Source organism: Bactrocera tryoni, chromosome 5 (genome assembly GCF_016617805.1).
Source record: "Bactrocera tryoni isolate S06 chromosome 5, CSIRO_BtryS06_freeze2, whole genome shotgun sequence".
NCBI lineage: Eukaryota > Metazoa > Arthropoda > Insecta > Diptera > Tephritidae > Bactrocera > Bactrocera tryoni.
In genome coordinates, this window is record NC_052503.1 from 34852176 (window position 1) to 34866207 (window position 14032).

The following is a 14032-nucleotide window of genomic DNA, read 5'->3' on the forward strand; positions in this document are numbered from 1 at the left end:
ATTATATATGTGTATTTTTGCAAATGAAAGGAGCAAATTGAATTTGCTGCCTCAAATTTACGATTTAATTGTTTGATTTAGTGCAACAGTTTTCAATTCATCACCATTATTACAATAATATAAATCATTTGTAATCATATAAATAATATTTTTTTATTATTAAATACTAAACTTGGTTTAATTTTTGTGTGTTCGCTTCATTCACATCATCTTGAAAGTTGTAACTTGTGTTGTTGATTTTGAAAGAAAATACGTTCATAAAATATTATATAAATTTTAAAATAAACATTTGTTTCAATTGCTTTCGTAGCATATTACGATTATGTGTGACACAATAAGTATGTATGTAATTATATCCATTAATATGTAGTATATGAAAGTATGCGAATATATATTCTTTGTTATAAATACTAAACAAGCAATTCAAGGGAGCGCACCGCCAAATATGATTAATTAACTTTGTTAAATCAATGTAATATGTAAAAAAAAAATTCAAAAAATAAAAATGTGAGAACAGAAACTTTTTGTTTGTACCAAAATGGTATGAAAAATTCATAGTACATAGTCTTAATATGGCATTGTACGATTGATTCTGTACAATTGAAAATAACAGAAATTGAATGTGTATGTAATTGAAAATCTTAACACAAAGCGAATGAGTGATTATAACGCTTGGATGGCAAACCTCTTGGTATTTGTATTTACTTAATAATAGGCCTTAAATTTTGTTATTTGGGTAGTTTGCAAGGATTTTAGCTTGTATGTTGATCTTAGATAATTTCAATTTAGTCACATTAACTGTTTATATAAGTTATAAAGGAATTTCGTTCGTACAAATAAACTATATATGTATATGGTAATAATAATAATAGTTAGAAATGGGCAATAAATAAATGAGCACGTTTAGTTATTGTTCTGATACTGGTTTAGTTATGTGTATTTGTTGCATTTTTACCGTGGCTTTTGTTTATTTATTCCAACTATCACTCCATTGACTCGTGTCTACTTCAGCAGTTTCCTTTAATTTCGCACTTCAAACATGTTTTGTATACTCATCATAATGTTATTATATTATTAACTTCAAATAGAAATAAAAAAATTATAATTAAAAATCCGTTTGCACTTTGGCATTTTTTTCCGTAAATTGTTTAAATATAAATAGAGAGATAAGCAATGTTGAGCTGTATTCTAGCGCGCATATGCATTGCATGCTTACAATCTCTGTCATATTTAATATAGTTCTTCTTTCTTTATTTTTTTTTTTTTGTTTTTCATTTTACTCAAGCATTTCATATTTTGTTTTTATTACTGTATTCCTTTATTTAAGATATTTTGTATTGTGTTATTTTAGTATTCATATTCATAAATATGCCATATTTATTTTCATTTCTTTTCTTTTCTTTGCTGAGGAAGAGTTGTGGCCTTACGCATATCTTTGCTTCTAAATATTTATATTCAAGCACGTCCACACTGCCGCCAACATATACACTAAAAATTCTGTTAAATAATATTTATTTGCTCCCTCCTCCTCGCTTATCCTGCACCCTCAAAATTTATCTTTATTCATTTTTTTATTCCATATGGTGTTGCGGATATTAAATCATGTAAGGCTACAACGCCTTCCAGATTGTTTTTGTATACTGCTGCTATTTATTCAATTAAAATGCCTGGAACGATAGCAAATAGCAAACGCTTGTAGAGAAGAACCAATAATTATTAATTAGCATTGAAACCCACCTGGAATACGTGCAATGCGTGCTTGGGGCAAGAAGCCCTTGCTTTGTGGTCCTCGTGGTGCTCGCGTGATGATTAATCGTGGCACAGTATCATCTGCATTTAGCTTTAACCGGGATATTAAACGGTCTGGACGATCGTTGATCTTCAGTACATTGCAAGCTGATGATTTGCCATTGCGCTGTATAAGTAGCAGAAAATGGTTAATGGTTCATTAACAATTGTGAGTATAAAAAAATTATTAACATTTCTATAAAATATCAATGCTTCCACCTAACTGTACATAAAGTTGGAATATCAGAGAAAGAAGAATATCGATAAATTAGGCTTTTTAACAAATTCAATTTTGAAATATTTTATTTAAATTCAGAGATTTTTTATATAATGTAATATATAATCTCTAGTGTAAAAAATGGGTAAAATCTGACCAAAACATCACTTAGTTCCCATATCACCTATTCCACAAATATTCGAACTTTCGGTTGACTCTTTTGTTGTTGTTTTTTGAGTATTGTTGTCGGGTCTGTTATTGGCCGAATAAAAATCCGGGTCCGTTCCGTTTTGAGTAGACCTGACTGTCGAGGGAAGGGGTAACTTTTTACGAATATCGGTGAGCATGTGGGATGTCTTAATGAAATTCAGGAATTCATCTATTTTTAATAACAGTGTGTTCTTGTGTCTTCAATTGATATGAATGAATTTTTATTTATGGTGTTTGAAAGTTTTAAAGTATTTTAATTACGTTTTTGCCTAAGTAAAATCAATTTAATAATAAAAAACATATGAGTTGGTCAATTCATCCTTATTATCATCAGAGAACGAAATGGGGATGTTAGTTGTTGACAGTGATTCCCTATCCAGGCTGAAAGGATTCATGGAAGACGTTGTAAACGCTTACTCAGAGGTAAAAGGAAAAGTGTTAATGATGAGTGTTTTTTTGCACTACTTTTGTGAATTACTGTTTAAAAAACTTATTATATTGTATGTACTAATAATGAACGAAAACAATACAACAGCTGATTTATAAAAGGGTGTCATTTTGTTTTTGTTAAAAAATTTAATATTTTTACAGGGTGTCATGGAACATTTGTATAAAATTTTCGTCGAAAAAAGAAACCGCTATTAGTTACTATACTTGTATGCCAAAAATGTGTGAAGGCTGTCCACGACGCACCACCAATTATTTACAACCTATAACTACTCCAGGCACTACAACTAACCCAAATCACTTATAGAGTCTCAAACCCTCAATATTGCTGATAGTTTTTTTGATATTATGCGAAAATAATAAAATATAATTACCTGATTGGTAACCACCGAAAATTCAACAGTATCACCTGGATGTAAAGCAACGGCATTGCCTTGCACCTCTGACATGTGAAAGAAGAGCTTTTTGCCATCCTCAATTTCATAATTGAGAAAACCAAATTGTCCTTTAATTGAATCAACAGTTGCACGTTTCTTTTGGCGTACAGCATTTATATCAGCAGCGCGTCCAATTTCATCAATCCGGAAAGTGACCAAATCACCTTTTTGTAGCAAATCGCGCTTATTCACTAAACTGGTAATTCCGAACTCGTGCTGTGTCAGCACACTTTGTTTAGTTTCATCCAAAACTTCAATAAGTCCAGCATACTCCTGTTGATCGGGATTGATGCAGCGTAGTGGACGTGCCACTATACCGTTATGAGTACCATCCAAAATGGCTGGCTGTGGTATGGAACCTTTTGGTAGTGTGCGCACATTTTCAGCCGGCAAGCAATTTCCAGAGGCGGAAGTGTTGCCATTCGGCGACAGAGTATATTCAACCTCTTGACCCAATTCCAACCAGTTAGGATTGCCAACATAATTGCTAAAGTGAAAAAAGACTTCTTCATCGTGCGAAAGCGTCTCAATAAAACCAAAATTTTCTTTGATGACAGCAATAAAGCCACGGTAAGTTTGTCCATGTTCACCCATTGCTAAGTTATTATTGTCCAATTTGAAGTCTTCAATCTTTGGTGTGGATAGCAGCTGAGTTGAATTAGTCAGTGGTAAATAACCGTTTTGTGGCGGTAGCAACATACCACCGGTGTTACCGCCGATGCCGGTATTAAGACCAACGCCGACACCATTGGACAGTAGCATTTGCTCATTGTTTTGGTTGTGCATATGTTGATGTTGCAGTTGGTTCGTTGTATTGGTTAACATATGTTGTGGTTGCTGTTGTTGTTGTTGTTGTTGCAATTGTTGCTGATGTATTTGTTGCATTTGTCCAATTAGTTGTACATTTACAGCAATGAATTCTTTGTTTCGTTTTACCTGAATGGTGGAAAATATAACGGATAAGAAACAATTAAAATTCAAAGAGGGTTAGACCTAAGTCAAGTCAAAGTTATTTGCATGTAAGCTAAAGGTCAGGTTTTGTCGGCTTTAGACAACAAGAAAATACAATAACTTCGGTGCACAGAAGAATAAAAAAGTCTTTCATACAAGAACTTTATATTAATCGGTTGATTTGTATGACAGCTATATGCTATGGTAGTTCGATCTGAACAATTTTATTCGAGATTGTAGCCTTGCATTGGAGAATAATCTCAGACAAATATTCTGAAGATATGTTGTCAAATGAAAAGGTTTTCATACAACCACTTAATTTTGATTATTCAGTTTATATGGAAGCTATGGCTATAGTGGTCCGATCTGAACAAATTCTGCAGAAATTGTATCGTTAGCTTGGAAAATAATACAAGCCTAATCGTAAATATGTGAAATGAAAAAGTTTCCACACAAGAACTTGATTTTGAACGCTCTGTCTCTATGGCAGCTAAATGGTATAGTGGTCCGATATTGGCGGTTCCAACAAATGAGTAGCTTCTTTGAGAGAAAAGGATGTGTGCAAAATTTCTTATTGGTATCTCACAAATTTAGGGACTATTTGGAGTATATATGTATATACAGACAGACGGACATCGACTCAGTTCGTCACGTTGATCCGTTATATAAAGGGTCCTCTTGTTTCATTAGAAGCTGTTAATTTTTATCGTTCGAAAAATAATTTTGACATTGGCTAAGGCTCATTTTATTAAAAAAATATCAAAGCAATATTAATAATTTCTTTTTGAAATAATTAAAATACCCTTTGTGGAATTCCGTACATCACATACTCACCAAGTAGATATCGAATCGTACACGATCTCCAATTCTTGGTGGTTTCTCGCAGTCTTTAAGGAAATACATTATAGTCTTTTTGACATCACCGTGATCATATGTGATCACACCGCCCTCTACACGATCTTGGGACTTGACGGGACTTTTAGGCGCCTCACGCGTTACAGAGCCTATGAAAAATAGCACAATGACAAATAGAGTTAATTTTGAAGTTATTTTAAATAAGAGTAGTATAATGGCATACCTTCAATATTACTTGCCATTAACATCTCAAACTGCACCGTATTTGGTGGTAAGTGCTTTATGCGAATGGCATGCAAGCGAGATGTATTGTATGGAACACCGGGCTCTTGCACAACAGTAAATTCAACTTCGTCATTGACAGCAATTTCCCGGCTCTGAAAATTGAAAAAAGTTATTAATTTCATTTATGTATGCTTATAGTGCCAGGAATATTTACAGTATCCAACACCTCCGTAAAGTGAAAAAATAAACGTAAATTGCGTTCAACACAACGTAAAAAGCCAAAACCGTCCTTAAGTGAAGCAACAACACCTTGCTCACGCTTCTCACCGGAAACCTTAAAGGTTTCATCGAGTAGAGAAATCGAAGTAGCACGCTGCAGTTGATCGCGTCTATCAGTTGCGAGTAAAAATTGTACCCAGTCACCATGTCGCAAAGTGAAGTCACCCTTCTACAGAAATAAAACGTTAGTATTATCATATTATAGTTTTGGTTTCCTTGTGCATTTGCATTCACCTGATCCTTGTCCCCAAAGGGAACTTCCACTTCGGAATAGTCTGGTGCGCGATACCGTATACGACCGGGCAATGGATCATTAGTTTGCCGAGTTGGATTATTGCGGTCAAGGGGCTTCAACACCTGCCCTTTGTAGATCGTGGTATCTACGTCCTCAAATATAACTGATCCTGGTGCTAATCTCGTTATATTACAAGCAAATTCGCGACCCTGGTAAGCAAGAAACAGTTTTGGTTATTATATTATATACCTATTATATAATAACTCATTATAAGAAAGGATACTTACGTTACGGGTTTGTATGGTAAATTCAACATCGTCACCTGGACGCAACTCAACGTTTCCCTCAGCTTCAGAAAAATGGAAGAAAATTTCTTTGACGACATCAGCACGTTCAATAAAACCAAACGATTCTTTCATGGAGCAGACAACACCACGATACTTAACAGGCTGTGCGGGATTCTCCAAACGAATGTGGCAAGCACCAAGGTTACCTCTGTAACATGCGAAACGCTCAAAAATATTACACCATAACAAATTGTAATTAATAATAATAAGCAAATACCTTTGGTTAGTTGCAATTTGAAAACTAACTTTGTCGCCGGCGCGTAAATTGACATTTCCCTCAACATCATCTTTGGTATAAGGTAAGAAAAAGCACTCGCCACGATTTTCATAGCTGATGCGACCAGTTGTCTCGTTTGACGAAAGCAAATTGTTAGCGCAATCAGTACGAAGTTCTGTTGTAACAGTGCCAGTAACTCGTTCCTCCGATAACACCTATCACACACAATAATGAACTATGAGAAACTCTATATGCATGGTTATCACTTGATGCTAACTCACCACTTCTGGTGCTATCTTCGAAACTTGACTTGCTATTGGCTTGCCTGTGCGACGATCGTAAGTCATTTCAAATTCGACCGGATCACCGATTTTTAAGTGATCAATATTACCGCTGAATTGCGAGAAGTGAAAGAATAAACGTGCCTGACGCTCACAACATTGAATGAATCCATAAGAATGCTAAAAAAATATATATGCATTTATATAGAATTAATTTTCCAAAGAAAGGTTTTGCGAACGTACCAAAAGTTTCTCAATAATTCCAGTCTCACGCGTTGCTTGACTTGGATCGTTGGCAGCTGATGAAGAGCTCGATTGCGAACTAAATATGGATGAGGAGTTATTACCGCCCCCGCCACCACTACCTCCACCATTGCTCAAAACGCTATTGGATTGGAACACACCAATTGTTGCCGGATTTTGAATGATCTCTGGCACCTCGTTAGCGTCGAAAATACCAATCGGTGGTGGGTGTTGGGATATCGGTGGCTGATTTTGCGACTGAGACGGTGGCGGTCCCAGCGTAGAATCCAAAGTAAAAGTGCCAATTGGCGGAAAAGTGGTTTGAATACGCATGGCATTCATGTTGAAAAAGCCATCGCAAGAAATGTTATCGTAGATATCTGTAAAGATAAACAAGACAAAAATAAAATTTTTTGTTTTAAGATTTTCAATTTGTTAAATTTTTTAGAATTTTCTCACAAAATATACATATATAAATATTATATGTATGTAAATATTTCGCAAATTCCTGTTTGAACTCAACTATTTTAATGTTTCCCAATTGTGAAAACGCCTCGCTGCTCAAAACGCAGGCAATGATTGATAAAGCTGCACCAAACGATTCAAAGACAAACGATAGATTGCAGACGCGGACAGACAAACACAGACACATAAAGGATCATTTACAAACACATTAAAACATGCACACATAAATAAACCGCACACTACAAATTGCTTTTTCGGTTATTCTGTTTATAACGGTGGAGGATGAAGTTTACACTAAAATAGATTAAAATTTTGCAATTTAACAGTTTCCAGGACACACAAGTTTCTAGTTTTTTTCACTAATAATTCGGAAAGACGATGAGCAATTTAAAATAAATATAAAAAATGAAATTTTTCAAAATGAATGTGACAAACTTGAAATAAATCGGATCGAAAGAACTGATCAGAAAATTTATCAAATAACTTTGATGACATGATAGTAAATAATCAATTATTATTAATTCAAGGTTGAAGAAGATACCTTACACCTTACTTCACTTAAGTTGTATTCAGATTTTGACTGTACGTTTAACTGAAATCGTAAACCTAATTTTATATTCCCTTTTATGATTATTAGCATGGCGACTTGCGTCGATTTGCATATCCCTCTGCCTGTCTGTATATACGGGTACTAAAGCCTCTTTTTCTGAGATATTGATCTGAAATTTTGCACATGTTCTTTTTATTCACAAGAAGCAGTTTATTTGTCGGAATAGCTGATTGCGGACCTCTATAGCGCATAGCTGCCATACAAACGGTACGATCAAATAAAGGTTTTTATGCAAAACTTTTTTATTTGACGAGATATCTTCAAAAATACAAACTGAACGGTAAAAAAAAATCTTGTATTTTGTGTGGTATTATAGCTCAGTGAAACCGAAGTTGAAGCTTTCTCTTGTTTTGATATCGGTCTACAAATTTAAATATAGGGTTGCGTTAGGAGGATAACCTAAACTCGAACTTATCATTATTCTGTTGATATATCCATATTAATAATATATTACATTAATTAATATTCGTTCAATCAACAAAAATCGCCCAACTATATTAATTGGGTCTTCTAGCAATATTCGCAATTCAAATAAAAATCAAGTATTCATTATTTCAAAGATAGGGGTGGTAACAAAATATACATATAACAATTTTTAAAGTATTTTTATTTATGCAACCTCTGAGACACTGTCAAGAAATCCTCGAACGATAGTTGCAATCTCTTCCGATTCAAAGCTTTGCATTCGCATGGAGGATGTTCTATACTCTTCTTCATCTTCCACCTCTTGATAGCTTCTACAAGCCATTAGGGTATAAATACTCTCTTTTTGGAGTCCAATTGTATGGTTGTGTCTAGTTCATATATAGTTACTAGAAATATAAATATGTCCTGGAACCCATTGCAAGTTCATTGTAAACTATGATATTAGATACACTAGGAGATCATGGCATTGTTTCACTATCTTTGATAAAGCCCTAATCTCATTCTTTAAATAAAGAGGACACGATATGAATTGAAACTGAAATCCATTGTATAAAATATAATTCTTTGTAACGGCGAAGAAATGTTATTATTTTTCCTATTTTAAATATAGGTCAGTAATTTCAATTCAGAATCGTTGTACCAATTAGTTAAAACTAAAGCACGCCTTCTAAATGGTTGGAACTAGATTGTGCATTAAATTTTTGACTAATATAAAATAATTTAGACACAGTATTATTTGGAAGAGACAGAAACCTTTATATGAGTATATGTATATCAAAATCAAATTAATTTTATTAGAATATTTCATAAGGTAGGCTCCATAAAAGAAAGTCTTATCGTTTTGAAACAGATGGATAGAAATGAATATATGTAGTATGCTAGCAAAATATTATTTTTTCGCGTTAAAACAACGCTGATATCAGCTATCCGTCGCTTTTTATTGAATTCAGTATAAGCGCCGAAGGCAGTTCATACTCAAGCGACATCTAAAAAGGCTGTTACGAGAGAAATAAGGAAAAATTCACAATATGAACTTGGATGGTCAAGATATCCGATACCATAAACAATCGTGTTGAAAATGTCGTTCGTGTAACCTTGGGAAAGCTCGGTCTAAAGTTATGACGCGCGAGTTCACGGACGAGCGATCTACAAGGTGACAAATAATTGAAAACGATGGCAAAAAAGTATTGGTCTTTGTTAGTGAAAATAAATCGCGGAGACAAACTTTTTTGAATCAAAAGACCACTCGTACAATGAAAATGATACCAACAAGTTGGGAAATCATTTTATAATTGTCCACAATTGCACCTATTTCGAACCATAAAATTAAATTTTAGCAAGAAGGATTAATTGCTAAATTGATCCCTCTAAATTGCTTATTAAAGCTATGTATATCAATCAAACTTTCTGAGAGTAAGTCTCTCTAGAGCTAGGTTATCACCGATTTATGCCGTTTTCACTACCTGCTATACAAAGGCTATTTTTAAAACTACTAAAAGTGCGTTAAAGAGAAGCGACAGGAGCATTAAATCTTCATAGTGAATACGTCATAACATAAATGAAATCGGTCATTTCGTGTTCGATAGCTAGTAATGTGTATATGTAGTATACTATATGCAAATTTCCGTAAAGTATTCTCTTTTTAAATAAAGACGAACAGAGCCACCGTGGCTCGATTTTTGACCCCAACAGAGAAAATATTTGCTTTGTGAGTGAACAAAGTGTGATTTCTAAATTTTAAACATGGTAATCTATGGACATATAATATTCGAATTTAAATATTTTTATATAAAACAATCTATAGTAGATTCAACTGTTGCAATAAAAATACCTACTTATGAAATATAGCAACTTAAGTGAATTATATTACATGATGTCTTATTGAATAATGATTAATTGTTATAGATAAAAAATATATTTAGAACTTATTTGAGAATGACATAGTTACTACAAGTATATTGCTCCTATTACATATGGTACATGCTTGTAAAATTTGTATTTACCTTCACCGGTGCGGTAACCTTTTGATTGGGCGTTCATGTTGCTAAATACACGTGGAATACTTGTTGTTGGTAGTGGTAGTAGTGGTGGTAATGAGTGTTGCAATTGTTTTGTTCGCTGGGGATACACTTTGGTCTTGTGGACTTTGGATAAGGATGATAGATTTGAAATCAATTCTTACGATAAAAAAGCGCGTGCGTAAAATTCAGTCGTAAATCGAATTTATTTGGTGTGCAAACTGCACGAAGGGCAATAAATGAAGAAAATGTGTTGAGATGTTCGAAACAAAATATAATTTATGATCCTTTTTATGCACAATTGGTAGTTTTTTGAAATTTTTGTTTCGATTCGACGGTAGTGTTATCTTATTAGTTTAATAACACGCTCACGCTATTATTTATGGAGGCAGTGACAGTTCACTGAAAGCCTTTCTGAATGTTTTTGTATGTATGTGTTAAATGCCGGAACACAGCGCCTTTGTTGGATTGTATGAAGAGAGCTAAGTAGTATTCTGTCAATCTCATTTGATGTTATGATTAGTTTTTTAAATGTTAAAAAAAGTGATTAATTTATTTTCATTCGCCGTCAATTTCTCATTTCTCACTCATGGTTTGAGCCTCGCCCCCATACGCTTTCAACTACTATACTTGTGGTGTATCACTAGGATATTTGTTTGCTATTGTTCTTTATTTTTAGATTTATATTTAGACAAATCTGATATACATATATTTTTTATATTAAGAGAGATTTCTTGAAGATGTAACTAAAGCATTTCATAGTTAAACTTAAGCTGTAATAGCTTTGCTGCCGATTCGCTGTTTGGATTTTTGTTGTTGTTTTGTTACTGGGCTTTTGTTATATTGTTTTTATATTATTTTTATCTCTATACTAAGCTTTAAATGTAGCAAAGTCTTTTTATTATTCATATACTACGTTAGTTCTAAGCACGATTCCTTGCAGTACTCCAGTTTATTCCAGTGCTTCTTAAACTACAAGAGCTGCTCGATTAATGCTTTTATATATTTTTTCGCGTTTTAAGTCTGTTTTGCTCATATATATAAGCTTATTATTATCCACTTAATTAATATAAAATATAATATAATAATATACTATAGTATATATGTATCGAAGTCCTTTAAGATATCACGAATTTGTTTCAATGTTTCATTATCTTCATTTGCATTTGCTTTAGTTGTTTCTATTTTGTGTTGTAGTTTTACGTCTATATTTTAAATTTTATTTTTTACTTCTAGTAATTAATTCAATTTAATTTAACGAAAATTTCTTTTGTTGCTGTTTTGTAATAATAATCTTTGTTTTTGTTGCTATTCCTTACTTTTTGTTTTATTTTATATTATAAATTTACAATAATTATCACAGAGTTGTTAAATCTTTCTTTGAATTTTTGTTTGTGTTTTTGTTGTTATAAACAGTTTTTGTTTTTAATTTTGTCTTATTTTGTTACTGATGCATAGTATCATTCACACACAAACACACTATAGGTACTAGACACATTCACATGCGCAATTCTTTAATAAATTAATTTAGTTATTTTCTTTCTTGTTTAATATATGTTATAAATTTCATCGGTTTACTTCTGCAGTCTGTCTAAATGGGTTTCGACTTTAAACTTCTCGCGATTGGTTCCCGGAACTTTGCTTTATTATCTTCGCGTCGGGTGTCCAGATTAAGCGCAGCAACTGCCCGCCAACAAATGGCCCTTCTACAATGAATTATTCTTTTAAGATCGATTTATTTAAGATTTTCGTTGCTAATTCATAAATTTATAATTATCTTTTTACAATCTAGATATTTGTAGTTGATCAGCTATATTGTTATTATTGTAAAATATATGATTTATTCACATGTAAAAGTGATTTATATTATTTGAGTTCAGTTTTTGGAAATATATTTTTGGATTACTATTTTCGATTCCTGCACTTCTTGTTAAATAATACAGTTTTTTATTATTAAAGGTTTAATTTGTCATTTAAATGTTGATTTGAAGAATGGTGTAAACTCATTGTTGCTACGTTGCAAGTATTTATTTATTTTACACTGTATTCATTGCAGTTTTCGGTTCAATTAGTTTGCTACAGCTACTTCGTACGATACGTAGTTTTAGTTATATTCTGCTCTCTTCAATATATATTTTTAATTTATTTAAATAAACCACTTCGTTGGTCATACACTTCCGCCTGGTTTTCTTTTCGATATTGTTCAATCGGTTCAAACTGTTTTAATTGGCTATTATTTCTATTATTTTGGAAATTTTCGAAAGCGTTTACATATCCTTTTCTTCGAAGCACCTTGTCATAGTAGGCATTAGTTTATTTGCTGTTTACCTGGACGACAGGAATTATACCGGCTAATTGCCAGCAGTGGGCCTGTTTTTCACCGTATTTCATTTATTTTATATTGATTTTCTCACTTTACGCACTTAGTTATCATAAAATATACCACCGAATACAAAGCTACGTTATCTGTGTTTTGGTTTTTATTTCACTCCCTCGTTACCCAATTTATATGTGATTATTTTGTTGTGAATCGTTTTTTTATTTTTTTATTGTAGTCTTAGACCTTAATTTTTGTGTTTTAAATTTCTTTTCACAACACTCTTACTTTTCTATTCTGAAAGTTTTATTTTTTTATAATTAATATTTATATTTGTTTTGTAACTATTTCTTTTCTTATTGCGTTTTGTACTTTAAAACTTTTCTTTTCAGTTGTTTTTTGTTGCTGGTTGTGTTGCTTTTGTTTTTTTATTGTGGTTTAGGATTTTTAAAGTTTGGACTGCTTCCATTAACATTTAAAACCTGTATGAATGCAATGAAGTGTTAATGATTTTTAGAGGAGCTGTGTTTAAGGGAATTGGAGGAGTGTTTATTTTTCAATAACGTGGTTATTAAGAGTTTGGGATAAATTTAACAGAATATTCCGCCGCCAAAAATGAGGGGTATGCACAACTTGTTTTACTCCTGGCGCAGGAAAGATTTTTCTTCACTGGACGATCTTTTTCGTGGTTAGTTTTTGCTGAGCTCTATTTACTTTGTGTATATTTTAAAAAGCAGTCCAACTGCTGGCGTTGACAATATTTTTTTAAGTCAGTAGTGTCGGACCTCGGAATGTTTTTTTTTTGAGTTCATGAAAATATAATGATGGATTTATCGATTCCAACTTCTGACCGTTTAAATATTTGCAGTTCCCATGTGGCAGAGTATCATAACGGATAGAAACGCTTTATATTTAATTCACTTCGTACTCACAACAATCATTACAATGTGAGGTATGATAACATTTCCTCCCAATTTAATTTTTTTGTTTTGAGATTCTTAAGTTTTTTAATACGGTTTACAGTGAATAGCTTTTATATTTTACTAAACTTCTACTCCAAAAATTATTGAGTATTAAGAGTAATTTTTTAAATTAATTATCGGCGTTGCGATTTATTTGGCTAGTATTGACCAAAAAGAAAAAAATAAAGCCAGAAAGCTCGCGTACGAGCACGTACGGTAAGCACTTTTTCACAAATATTTAATTCACGAAGTTTACTTATTGGCCGCTAAATAGTTAATAAATTAATTATGACGTTTTTAATTCATAAATTGTATGAAAGTTTATTATTGTATTTGATCAAAACTTTGGGAATAAGAAATTATTCGTCTGTATTTCTTTATTCCTCCACCACTTCTTAACATCTGCAACAGTGTTCAGAATATTAGTATATCTTAATCGTGCGCGATTTTATTGTTGGGGTTTGTAGTTTGATTAACTTGTTTTATTTATTTTTGTTTTTTT

The 14032-nt window shown here is 32.6% G+C and overlaps 1 protein-coding gene across 1 annotated transcript; it reads right to left on the minus strand.

Moving 5' to 3' along the window:
- Positions 1 to 1326: 1326 nt before the first annotated feature.
- Positions 1327 to 11482, minus strand: LOC120777476 (cold shock domain-containing protein E1). Its single transcript, XM_040108810.1, has 12 exons — positions 10237 to 11482; positions 6733 to 7112; positions 6490 to 6669; positions 6209 to 6423; positions 5932 to 6139; positions 5644 to 5853; positions 5345 to 5578; positions 5129 to 5282; positions 4885 to 5054; positions 3037 to 4035; positions 1738 to 1915; positions 1327 to 1667 (listed from the first exon to the last, which is right to left on the minus strand). Exons 1-12 carry the CDS (start codon positions 10271 to 10273, stop codon positions 1651 to 1653), a joined length of 2982 nt encoding a protein of 993 aa, XP_039964744.1. The 5' UTR covers positions 10274 to 11482; the 3' UTR covers positions 1327 to 1650.
- Positions 11483 to 14032: the final 2550 nt, after the last annotated feature.

Bases quoted from the DNA above. Each gene is read 5' to 3' on its own strand.
- LOC120777476 (XM_040108810.1), bottom strand. From the start codon at position 10,273: ATGAACGCCCAATCAAAAGGTTACCGCACCGGTGAAG. The intron at 6,424-6,489 runs GTGAGTTAGCAT...TGTGTGTGATAG, and splicing joins CGAAGATAGCACCAGAAGTG to GTGTTATCGGAGGAACGAGT. The intron at 5,854-5,931 runs GTAAGTATCCTT...CTTGCTTACCAG, and splicing joins TTACCATACAAACCCGTAAC to GGTCGCGAATTTGCTTGTAA.